General features: G+C 40.3%; 1 protein-coding gene across 3 annotated transcripts in view; it reads right to left on the bottom strand.

The window, feature by feature from the left end:
• unc5ca (unc-5 netrin receptor Ca) overlaps nt 1–6,297 on the bottom strand; it is a 213,366-nt gene extending 207,069 nt beyond the window's left edge. For all 3 annotated transcript variants that reach the window (XM_044373067.1, XM_044373084.1, XM_044373075.1), the window contains exon 1: nt 5,871–6,297. In XM_044373067.1, coding sequence (XP_044229002.1) covers nt 5,871–5,988 — 118 coding nt within the window. In that variant the 5' untranslated portion in view covers nt 5,989–6,297. The remainder of the gene's footprint in view (nt 1–5,870) is intronic.
• Nucleotides 6,298–13,447: the final 7,150 nt, after the last annotated feature.

Raw genomic sequence — 13,447 nt, 5'->3', positions numbered from 1 at the left:
TCAAATAAAAAGAATATATAGACCATGAAAATTCTAAGCTGCCGACTGTGGATAAAGGCATGGCCTTAAAACAAAGAGATACAGGATGAGACTTCAATGGAGAGCAGCTGGCATGGTGTAAGCAGGGTGGCACTGGATTTCTCTACCTGTCTCCTTCCTTCTTTCCTTCCCTCTATCTGTGCTGGACGCCATGCAGTACGTGTGTGTGTGTGTGTGTGTGTGTCTGTCTAGGCAAACCCGTTCCCTCCCCCTGGCTGACTGATGAGTTTCCACCATGTTTCTGTGACTAAAGACACACACACACACAAATACATAATGTCCCGCTGCGTGTAGGCCCCGTTCAGAAGCACAACAATATGTCCACTGTTTGGGCCACACTCTAATTAAACAGTGTAAATCTAACGAGAGAAGGAGACAGAGTGGTGAGAGACAGTAGCAGAGGAAGAGAATAATAAAAAGGGAACTAAAAGTGAGAGAAGAGAGCAGAATGTCAGTAGTAGCAGATGGGAAAGAGAAAGACAAAAGCAGGACACAGAGAATGAGAGATAGAATTAGAGAGAGAAGGGGGGACAATTGAGAGGAGAGGGGAATGGAGACGATGGACAACAGTACAAAAAAGCTGCGGCCTGGCACTCGGTGGCATCGATTCACTGGGTCCAACTGTCTGTTATGGAAGTCAAAGATGCCCAGTTTCTTCTTGCAGTATACTACAAAAAATGACAACAAGAGAGGTCATTTTATTTTTCAGTGAACTGTACTGACAAAGGAAAATAAAAAACTAATGTGATTCTTTTTTTATACCTATGATAACCTATTATCTACAACATCCTGTGTTTCTGAATGCGTTTTATCTTGCAGCATAATATAATAACCTGACTTTAAAGATAATGAAGTGAGTGTTCCTCTAAATCTAAATACTAAACACTAAGACAGGCTGATCATTTTTTGCAGTGCGGAGCTGCATGGGACCAGTGGGAACTATATAGTAGGGCATTGATTGGGAACAAGCGGCATTCTCTCAGAAAACCCTCACTACACACACAGAAACAGACACAGAGACACACACACACACAACTAAGTAAAACAAAAAGCCTGGAAATGGGAGCCCCAAATGACGCCTTAGGTTTCGCAAGCCATGAAAAATTCATAATTCCAGATCTTTACATGAAACTCTAGAAGGAATTAGACCTAACAGCAGGAGACGCTGGGAATCAGTTTCAGAACATTTAGCTTCTCCTTTCTCCTGTTCTTCTTTTCTCCTGCTCGGTCCGTCTCTCTAGTAAACATGCACATTCACAGACATGAATGCACACACAGTTGTACACACACACACACACACCCTCATGGTCCATCCTGGGTTTTTCCCCCCCGCGGAGAGTGAGAGATAGTAAATGGTGCAAACCGTGTGACGCAGTTGTCGACACAGGCTTTTGAAAACCATACTTGCGCCTTCAGAACTGGATTTCATCTCTGCTTTCCTCAAAGAAAAACATGCCTTCAAAGTTCTCTACCGCTGCACAAACAACCCACGTTCAGCCTCTTGACTCTTGAAATAGGCCGAGCTGTAATTGCTAAAAGAAAACCATACATAAAATGTACAAAAGTGTAGGTGGACAGTCCAGTGTTTTCACAGTCCAACATAAAATCTACTGAGTGAATGGATAAACATGCAAGGCCACAAGAAAAGAAAAGAAAAAGAGTTCAGTAAAATCCATTCAGCAACTAACAGAGGATGCAGACTGAAAGATATAGAGATAGAGAGAAGGTGGGTGGAAAAATGTCTCATCACCGGTCACACTTTAAAGAGTCTATGAAATGTCGGATGAGTAAGCAAGTATAAAAAATTTTTTAAAAAGAAGACTGAGAGGGTGAGGGAAATCTGCCATCGCTAGGCTACTGCTAGCAGCAGGAGGATCTTCTATACAAAACAACCCCAGACACAGTCAAAGACTTCCTTTCACACACTCCCATGAACGCCAGTCCGAGCGCACACACGCACACGCATTAGTACGCTCACGTACACACAGAGAGAATGCAGACAGAATGCAGCATTGTTTGACCGCAGAAATATCTTGCTGTGTGTGTGTGTGTTCTGTGTGTGAGTGTGTGTGGCAGTCAGTCAGCTTGTCAAGTCCTAGTGGGGTGATCAAAGCTGGTACAAACCACCCAGAGAGATCTCTCCCTTCCTCATCCATTCATCCTTTCCCTCTCTTGCTCCTATCTCCCTTTCTCACTCTGATACAGAAACAGCATCAAATTTACCAAATAAAACCTGCTTGGCCAATCACATTGCACTGGCTGGATTGATGCAGCCAATCAAATTGACCTATTTAGTTCCAATAATTCCCAGCTGTCCCCCTACAAGCACTGAACCCTGGATGGCTGCAGTGCACCATGGGACAGGATCAGAGCATAATGGGAGACAGCATGGGAGCTCTGGCAATATCATAATGCCAAGTGCACGCACGCACACACACACACAAAATGAAACACAATGTGATCTCTGCCAGAGTGCTGTTACAATGCCAAGTTCACACACACATGTACAAAATCACACAATCTCCCACGTATAGACATGCTGGCACACACATATGTGTGCACAGAAACACACACACTCCACAGGAGTTCTCTGAGAACATCCAAGTTCATGGGCACACTCACACACACACACACACACCTCATAGGAGCACTTCCAGTACATCTTTACACCTCTGGACTACTGTGTTCACGTATATACACCTACACACCCACCCCCATCTGCACAGACACACAAACATCAACATAGTCACACACACTTTTTCATTCAAGTGAATAGGAAGGTGTGTCCAAACTTTTGACTGTCCACTATCTACAGTTTAAGAAGATATATTTTGAACAAAGTGAGAGGACATCCTAGAATAGATGTGCATGTTAAATCTAAAGAAAAGTGTGTAACTGAAAAAAACAACACGCCGCAGAAATATGATGTAACCGGAACCCAACAGCCAAACTGTGGAATCTGAAAATGAGTGGGACCGCAGGGCCACATAAAGCAGAAACTCACCGAATGTTTTTCACACTAACACCCTATAGCAGCTGAACTGTTGAACCTGGCTATACTGCAGCTTAGTCATCATAATAAACAAGGGGACTTTTCAGACTTTGTAAAGTGATCTTGACACTCATTCATTCAAGATCAAATGTAAGGGGGCTTAGCTAATGGCTTCTTAACAGGCCAAAAGACTTGAGGGTGGGGCTTAGTTAGAAGGCTGGCACATGCACTCAAGCTGGCATGAGAGGATCTCAACTGACACTCTCCTCTCATTGTATTTGCACATGTCTGCGTGAGCGTGTGCAAGAGGGTCTCCCATAGTCTAACACACTGTCTATGGCTCTGCAAGACTAGGAGAAAGATGCCAGTTTACATGGTTAAAAAAAGTTCATAATTAAATTCTCAGGAGAGACCTGGATTTAAAGTAGAACAACTTAGATTAAATCCATTTTGTGTGGGTTAAGTGAACTGGAAATGGAATTTTTTAAAAAAGAAATCTGAATATTTCAGGGTTCTTGTCATTCATCATTATTAGATTTGAATCCTCAGCAGTGTCTGTATCATTTCCACAAACACCATCATCCTGAACATCATTTGTCATGACCTCGAAAACAAACTCAGCTATTAAACTTAGCAAACCACATATTCCACGGTGGAGTTAAACTGGAGGCAACAACTGGCCGTAAGACACTAAATGATGCATGAGCAGCACTACACAGCAGAATTATTTGGCTGAAATAACAGTTTGTATTTACAATACAAAGACAAAATCCACATAAACTGAATTTTTGTAATTTAAAGGAAGTTCTCCACCTGAGTGGACTGGGAATTGAATCCAGCACAGAGGATCGGCTATGTACACAAAGCCGCCCACTCCCCCATAGTTAGGCCAATGCGTTTGTGTGTTTTCCCCATTCAGTTGAACAACAAATGGAGTGACTCTACACACACAAAAAAACAACTTCAGAGACATGAGTCAAATTGTTTGGAACAGAGAAACAACAGACACTAATACAACACACAAACCCAAACTAGAAGAGGAGAGGAAAACCAGAGAGATATAAAACTTTAAAAAGGTTTTCAAGAGTGTGCAAAGATCGAGGAGTTTCATCTCTCTGAAAAGCATCAACACTTTTAGTATCCAATTATCAGCTTTCTCCACCAAAGTCAAATTGAGTCACATGTTGGTGGCAAGGTGCAATTTATCAGGAGGTGGGCAAAAGCATACTCAAATTGTGTCCCTAAATTGCAATGTATTGATTTAACAGTAAACCAATAGAGAGTGGTCATAATGAATATTGGTGAGTGTCGCTGAAATGTTGGTCCCCGGGGCAATGAGAGAAAGGTGGCAGAAAAATCATGTCCAATTAATGCCCAAATTTAGCACAAAAACCTCAGACCAATCAGTAATGTCGATACCAATTTACTGACAACATTCTGGTGTAGACTGGGCAAGTTTCTATATTCTTTAAGTGGAGTATTAGACATATAATAGAGGGTAAAGATTAAAGCACCACTATCCCCTAATAGGATATTAGAATATAATACTTACAAATTGCAATAGGGGATGAAATACACCATAAGTGCCTATAATAAGGTCAAACTTCCTCGGTTATTGAGGCCAAACGGGACTACTGTGGTGCATTATGCAGCTTGGTAAAACAAAAGAAGGGTTGGACATTAATGCTTTTGGATGAACATTAACAAGGCACAAGTTCTCCCTGAGAAGGTCAAAGAGAGTGTGAAATGTATGTTTTTTCCCCTTCAGCATTTCTGGGGAGCAGCCTATTGTATTGTGAATTCATCAGAGCTCTCAAATAAGAATAAAATGTTTTAATAGTAGAAAGTTAGGCTGCTTGTTCAGGTTTCGTTCAGCCTGTGACCTGCAATATGCTCCACAAGCAGCAGACTCTTCAGAAATATCACTTTAATATTCCTGCTATGGTTCACTGGGGGCGTACAGTGTGAATAGGGTAATACACAACACCTCATCATTTCAACAGCTTAGTATTTCATATACTCTGAGCCTTTTAAATTCTCTCTTAGGCTAATAAAGTTGATAATCTCGTGGCATTTTATCTTTAATCCAACCATGATGTGCGCTGAATATTCTTCATGTTTTTGTTGTGAGGTTTGTATCACTGCTTCTACGTGTTTGGCGACTTCTGATCAATTTTCCAATCGGAGCAGTGAAGCGTCGCATTTTGTTAAGCGCTTCGCAATGAGACATTAGTCGCCTAATCGTGGACTCCAGTCCTGCTCGTTACAGTTTTCATCTTAATGTAACTGCAACCTCGGACTTGATCTACCCAGATGAAAACAGTCCTGAAGAAAAATCTCTACGATATGCAATTTCACTTGTGTTCCTCGTGAGTTTCTGTGGTCACATTCGTGTTTTTTTGTTTGTTTGTTTGATTGTTTGTTAAAATCTGGTTCTCAATAGCGAGCGGAGCTATATATTTCGTGTCATTTTCTCACATATTACTCACAGCCTGCCACATATTTATTCTGGTCTCTCTAAATTTGTTGTTTCTCGTAGGGAAACGAAGGCAGCGAGTTTTGCCTTTTCAGTTTGAACCCACTTCAAGTGAAGGCAAGAAAATGCGCAAATTTGATTTTACACCAAGACGCTGACTGTAAAGCATCAGCTCAATTTAAACGGAAAGATGGCAAAAAAGTACACCTCTTCGGCAGGAGGCTTCTTCCTCACCGCCTACTAACATGTCATGCTGCCAGCGACACACAGCCGCATCTCGGCGATGACTGAAAAGATTCATCATTTTTGAAACAATTAAGGTGTATCTAAAGGTTTCACAGAAGACGCGCTCTCCAGCCTTACCTTGGGCGACTCCTGAGTGAATGAGCACCAGGAGAAGCAGGGTCCCCGGCGTGGCGCACATCCTCACCAAGCTGCAACCCCCGTGTCCTATTCCACTTCTCTGTCCACTTTTCCCCATTACAGGCAATGCATAAAACACATAAACACGCAAAACTCCTCGGTCCACGGTGTGTGTGGGGGAAATCAGACCTCCTCGCCAACACAGGGTCTAGTGATAAAACGAGTCCAAAACAAAAGGTGGGTAGCCTCTAGTCCCGATGTCTAAGTCCGTCTCAGAAGGCGCAGGTTAAGCTGTGAGAAGAGAGAGAGGTGGTGGAAATAACCGCGGGGTCCCTACACTCGTGTCAGCGGCACTGCTGCCTTGCCACTAAGCTCTCCTTTCCTCTCCGTGCGCTCTCTGCTTCTCCACTCTCCGTTTACGCAGAGAGAGAGAAATGCCACCGCCCTCTGGCTACCACCATACTAACTCTCATTTCTCCCTCTCTCCTCCTGCCTCTCTTTCGTACTTTAATAACATTAAAAACAGGGGATAAACATTTGCAAAACAGCCGACTCTTGCTCACATGCCTGAACTGATATATTTTTGTCTTTTGAAAAGGATGAAGTGCATTTCCTCGCACTCTTACACTTTATTCCAGATGCTTAAAATATCCTATTTTCTTGTAGAGACTTTTAGAGGCATATTTTTTAATCGTTTTTTATTTGCTGGTGCATATGATTTGCATGATTGTGACTTTCATTTTACAGTACTCTGCCTTTCTTTATACATCTATTTCTTGCGCGTGTACACACCTTGAACTGCTGCCGATGTGGAACAGACCAGGGAGCCACGTTACTCCGAGAGCTTCTACCGCCTGATGTCTGCCCCCTGACGGCCATCGTCGCAGGACCTGCAGAGGAAAGTATGCTGTGAAGGGTTATACTCCACAAACTTCTTTATTAAGCAGGCAAAGCACATTTCATGCCATGTAAAACCAAAATGACGCTGCGAACCCTGTTAAGGATTACATTTTTAAAAAATATATGAAAGCACTTCATAATTTTCCTTCATTTGTAGCCAATGGAAGTCACTCACTCATCTATTTCACTTTAACACTGTGTATGTCTTATCTTTAAAGTGGGTTCATGGGAAAAGGTAATAACATTACATAGATATGAACAAAGCAATTAGTTCACATTTATCAAGGGTTGATGATTTTTTTAAAGCAAGTATCAGAAACTGTTATTCCTCAAGGAGATTTCACAGCCATATAATAGTGCTACAAAAAATGATGCTGCTTCCAGCAAAGTAAAGAAACATGCAGTAGCCACTCGAATCCTTGTGACTTAAGGTTTGTTTACCATGATATAACATACTCATTTATCTCAACACAAATCTGATTTTCTGTTTGTATAAACTCCATCTCTGCAAGGTACAAGGAGACATAATGTCTCTGCACTACCACTACGTAACCAGTGTTACCTTGAAATGTCTTACTAGTAAGATAAACATGCTTATGTGTCTGATAACTGAAGAAAATCAAAACAAGTTCAATACATATTTGTATGTCTTTGCAGCGCACACACACACATACGCACACATACACACACACACACACACACACACACACACACACACACACACACACACACACTTCCAGCTAACATAATTCTCGATAGTGTTTCTGCTCTTGATAGTGTTTCTGCACAGTCATTTGAGCAGCCCAGCCTGGATCATGCATTGTAAATGGCAATAGTAAAATATGTGCTTGGTGCCATTTGTCACCACAGCAGCACAGCTCAGTGACTACCACTGGAAGTAGCTGCTACCCGCAGGGACCTGTAAAAGCCTTTTTATTCTGCCACTTTATTGGGAATGGGAAAGCAATAAGTTACACAAGAAACATATGGCACGCTTGGATATGGATCAGCACTTACACTAGCAACAGTCAATGGCAATAGGATTGTCACAGTTCCAAGTTCAAACCAAAGTACACAACACTTTAACACATGTGTCAATCGTTTTCATTGGAACTACTTTCAATCAAATATTATGTCTTTTAAGTTACACTCTATGAACAATGCTGACAGTGTGTTTAGTGGATCATATCATTTTTAGCCACACATGGCTATGTTGGTCTGTCGGTTGGTCCACCACTTTGGTCCAGGCTGAAATATCTCAACAACTATTGAATGAATTTCCATGAAATTTTGTGCAGATATTCATGGTCCCCAGATGAAGAATCCTATGGTCTTTGGTTATCCCCTGACTTTTGCTCAAGCACCACCATGAGGAAGATATTTGTGGTTTTGAGTGAAATGCTTCAACAACTATGGGATGAAATGCCATTGAATTTGGTATAAAAATCCATGTCCCCCTCAGGTTGAATCACTTTTAATCAGGTCAAAATTTCATTTTGTCCAATATTTTGGTTTATGACATTTCCATCAGCCTTAGCTGTACTTTGTGTTCAGTGATAATTCGCAATTATTAGCATGCTAACAAGCTAAACTAATATGTTAAAAATAATAAACATTATACCTGCTAAAAACCAGTATGTTAGCATCCTGACATTCGCAGTTTACTCAAAGCACTGTTCCTGTAGTGCAGGCTCTCTCTCTTACGCTTTAAATCCCCCTCAAATTCAGAAATGTGTTTTCCTTATTGTTCAATCAGTTGGTTATTTGACCTTCATTGTGCAGAATGACATACTGTTTGTGCAGAGTGTGACACTTGAAGACCATTTTCACATTCATGAGCTAATAGAAAATCTGAGATTAAGGTGTGTATGATTTGTGACATCACAACTAGTTTGAAGCCAATCCTGGTCCAGTGTGCAATTTTTCACAAGTGTAATGAGGAAACTTGAAACTTCCAGTGCACATACACTGAGAATGGACTTTTCAGCAAAGTAAAAGACATCTTGTATCCAGCAGATAAACCTTTGACATGAAAAACATTTGCGTATTGATAGATTCTGGATTTTTTAATGAGGGAGAAGGAGGAGATGTCATTTTAAGGATTTTAATGAGGTAATTGGACTCTTTTTTTGGTGAAAAACCAGCATTTTTATATATCCTAAAACATGTATGGAGGGGATATTTAAGGTAAGTAAACATAATCAGAAATGACTGTTGGATGGTTGAACTGGTTCTGAGCAAAGGATAAACAGACCAAAACAGCATAAAACAATCACATCACATAAATCCCATCAAAAATGTCCAGTGGTCAATCTAAAACGGTATCTTTCTTAGCTCCTGAAATAATAATACTACTGTAATGAGATACAAGGTTTTCTATAGACATAATTGATATGTAGAAGTATACATGCAGTATTGTAGCAAATGCCAAACCGAAAGTCATAGAAATATTAAAAAATGTCAAATACTTAGAGTATCTTTGAACCTGTTGCTAAATTCAGTGCTGATTTTGAAGGCTTTTATAGGTCAGACCTTTTGCACATTCTGCACAGCACTTCATATTCTTGAAAAAGCAGACTGGCTTCTATAGCAGTCATTTAAAATGTTGATTGTGAATCTGAATCCTCCTCCTCACTTTTCACTTTTTGGATTGTTATTTCCATGCTGAATAACTGCTCCACTTAAGCTGAAAGAATAAAGATAGTGTGTGTGTGTGTGTGTGTGTGTGTGTGTGTGTGTGTGTGTGTGTGTGTGTGTGTGTGTGTGTGTGTGTGTCTGTGCTACCCTGTCTGCCCCAGAGCCCAGTAGCTCTACTTTTAACTAAACTCCTGGAGGACTTTGTCACACTGTCTCTATCTCCCTTTTTCTTTGAATGTGAGGATCATCAAAGACAATCCAACATCACTTTATTCATGTTTATCATCATTAAAGAGATAGATATACAGTATGTTAAAAGCTGAACACATTTTCCCATTGGTTGCATGTGCTTGTAACCCATAGCATCAAAGACATGAGAGAAAGGTCTTATGATAGTCCTAATTTGAAGAAAATAGGGCTCATTCTGTTTTTTTATATCAATCGTCTACTGCTGTTGTATTGATGCACATCAGTGTGCAACCATCTTATTAATGCAGTTATTTTCAGTATAGAGTTTTTGAAGATATCGATACCACTCTCATATCTATCCAGGCAATCAGCAGAGACTCCAGGAAGTCAATAGCCCGAAATAGTCCTACACATAACCTTTCATTAATGCAGGAGTTGATGGATTTACACTTTTGAACAATTCAACAAACTATACATAACGTGTCAATTCCTAAAATCTAGAGGTCCCAGTAGGTGGTTTTTTTTAAACTTTGGACAGAGCTTGCGTAGCTGTTTCTATCTTTATGCTAAGCTAATTGTCTGCTGGCTGTGGCTTTATAGCATATAGATGTGAGAGTGGTATCAACCTTCTCATCTAACTCAGCAAGTATAGAAAGTAAATAGGCATATTTCCAATAATGTCAAAATATTCCTTAAATGGTTTCAAAGTATATATACAGTGTATTCAATCAAGTACGTATTTGCTTCAAAATGTATGCAAAATGATAAACAGTGTAGATAATGCAGGATGACCACTGCTCCACCCAGTTATGTCTTTATAAGTTGCTGGAAGCATCAGTGAGTCCAAACTTGATGAAAGAGATTTCCGCACACTTAGATCTATGAAGTAGTCACTTAATGTGTGAATACTGCATAGATCTAAGTGTGCGGAAATCTCTTTCATCAAAAATGATAAACACTGTAAATTCCACTTGATGATCAGGAAAACTTACTGCAGTGAGTCATGGTTAAAACTGGAACAGCCTGTCAGTATGCTTCTCAGGTTGTCAAACAAAGTCTGAATCTGTATTGGGCCAGCTGCGTCCAACAATTTTTGAAATTTTATGGAACCGACAATTCAACATTCACGCCCACCTCACGCACAGTGACTGGTTAGGTGCAGAAGTGAGAAAGTGAACAGGGTGTGAACTTTTCTCTAGTTGTTTTTTTTAAAAAAAAATTCATTCTTCACACGAATACTTCTGTCACATTTGTTGCGTATGATTGAGTACAACACTATGAATACCTTTGAGGAGAAAGTGTGCGCCGTTATCGCCATTTGAATGATTGTTGTGTCCTGCTGACTTTTGCTCTGTCTGTATGGTCATATACACCATTTTGCCCTAAGATGTGGTCAAATGACACATTGTTACAAGAGATCCCTACCACAGCAACCATGTGAGCAACAGACTGCAGATAGGCAATCACTAATCTTTTTGTTGGCAAGTGTTGTACAGTTAAAGGAACTATATGCATATTTGACACCATCCCTATGTTAGATAAGAATATTATTAACTCAAGCTTCATATACGTTTGTCCAGCACTTGTTTAGCCTTCATAGAGCAAAAATATTGGAAGCAGGGGGAAATGGCTAGCCTAGTCGCTAGATGTAGTTTTAGGAGCAGTTATCTTGAAGTGAAGTTGAACCTGAATGAAAATCTGGTCAGTGTGGGATGTATGGATGCTGACCAGTTAGCTAACATGATAAAACATTGTAACTCAGACCAGTCTTCCCGTCTACCTCTGAGTAAGATGGTAAGCAAGCGCACTTCTCAAAATACACGTGTATACATTTAATCTTTCATATCTAAAACAAGTGTTGATTGGACATATAGAACAAGTATATTTTTAGTAGTAAACCGGAAGGTAGACTACTCATTTGGCCAGGTCTTTTAAAAGTGCTGAACTAAAAAATGCTGTTTCAACGCTCTCCTCATAGTAGCAACTGCCAGAGGGCTCAACAATGAGCAGCCGACAACCAGCATGTTGCTTATTAATATTTTAGTTTGAGTGATAACATAGACCGTGGACTATCATCATTCAACCAGGTCCATTTTTCTTGGGTGTTCACTTATTTCCTGTCATAAGAGCAACAGCAAAATACAAAAAGAGAAAGTCTTGCTTGAAATTGTGAATTGTGAAATTTGTCACTGTGTGTGTGTGTGGGTGTGTGTGTGTGTGTGTGTGTGGGGGGGGGGGGGGGGGGGGGATCCTTTTTCAATATTGGAGCCAATCTCTTTCTGCCTTTCCACTCACTAATTGAAGATATTGAAAGAGACACTCAATTCCTTGGAAAGTTAAACATGCGACACACTCACATTACCAGGCTCACTTCTAACATTAGTCTTTTGTCACTCCTCTACTCCTCTATCTTAGTACCTGTGGAAGTATAAAAAACATGCCGTCATGTGTGCCATCTTCTGTGCTATCTCTATTGTATGTTACAACAGAGAGCAGGCCCCCACGGGGGTGACTAGGTTTAATCTCTTTAAGCAGTTACATAATGGCCCCCAGTTCACGTTTTAATCAGCGAATAGATGGCTGCGCCCAGGGACGAATAATCACATCTATAACTTTCTAATCTAATATCCAGCTACATTCAAGTGGATTAGAGAGGAGCGGCGGGGGAGAGGAGGGGCACAGGTGGTACACCTAGATGTGAGCGTTTGTAGGAGGATTTATTTGTGTGTTATTTTGAGATAGAGAAAATAAGACTGAGAAGTCATGTGTTTGTTTGGAGATTTCACGTGTGTGTGTGTGTGTGTGTATGACTGCACATGCATTTGTGTGTGTTTATTCTCTAACACTGACCACAATATCAATCCTTTCAGATCAGTTTTTATTTTAGTCGTTTGGTAGGTTGTTTGGTGATGAGTACTGACAATCTCATTCCCTAGATGGCTCTGTGTTACCCGCGCTGTGTCCCGTACACTGGGTGCACCATCCCCGTAGGAACAAAAGTGAATCAAGAAATCTATCCAGACAGACAGATGGACAGATAGACAGACAGACAAGGAGAGAATGTATCAGTCATCAAATTGAATTGTTTCCTGTCACACACGCACACACTCACACACTCACATCGTAGGATTTAGCAGGAAAAACAAAATACTGCAGCTACAATAAATTAAATTGTAAATCCCAGTCAGCATGTGACCTCATAAGCAGTAAAGAGTGCATTACACATTGATCATAAAAATAATTTGTTTGTAGTTTTATTTGTTTACATAATAACAATCTGTGTAATGGTCTAAAAGTACAAACATTACAGAACAAAGCATGAAGGAAAAAATCAATGCAATGTTCATTTCTTGATTGGAAGTCCAACTGTTTTCATCTTTGTCCATGCCATGACAATAGTCCAATGCATCTTATTTCTTTAGTGATAATTAAACATGAAGGCCAATCAAATGCTTCTAGCTCATTGAGAGAGGGTCAAAGGGTCAGACCACATTTGAGACAGGCTTTATAAAATAAGCAATACTCTTTGGGGAAAATGAATGAATAAAACAGCTAATTAATAAAGATAGGACATAGGGACACACTAAATGGGGCCCTGACAAGCTGACAAAATGAGAAACAAAGTGGAAAAGAAGACATATTGTGATACAGACAGACACTTGCAGGAGAGCAGGTGGCAGCAAAACAACAAAGCCGGCTTTATAAAAGGAATCCATCTCTTGTCAGTCAAGAACATCAAGTCAATATTGTTGGAATTCAGACTGAACAGATCAAGTGACTCTGTGGTAATGTCAAGTAGGCCTATCTTTACTTGTACTCAAAGACTAAGTGGCATTCTTTGAATGAATATG

This window comes from Thunnus albacares, chromosome 2 (genome assembly GCF_914725855.1).
Source record: "Thunnus albacares chromosome 2, fThuAlb1.1, whole genome shotgun sequence".
NCBI classification, from domain to species: domain Eukaryota; kingdom Metazoa; phylum Chordata; class Actinopteri; order Scombriformes; family Scombridae; genus Thunnus; species Thunnus albacares.
This window is presented reverse-complemented; position numbering and strand designations above follow the sequence as displayed.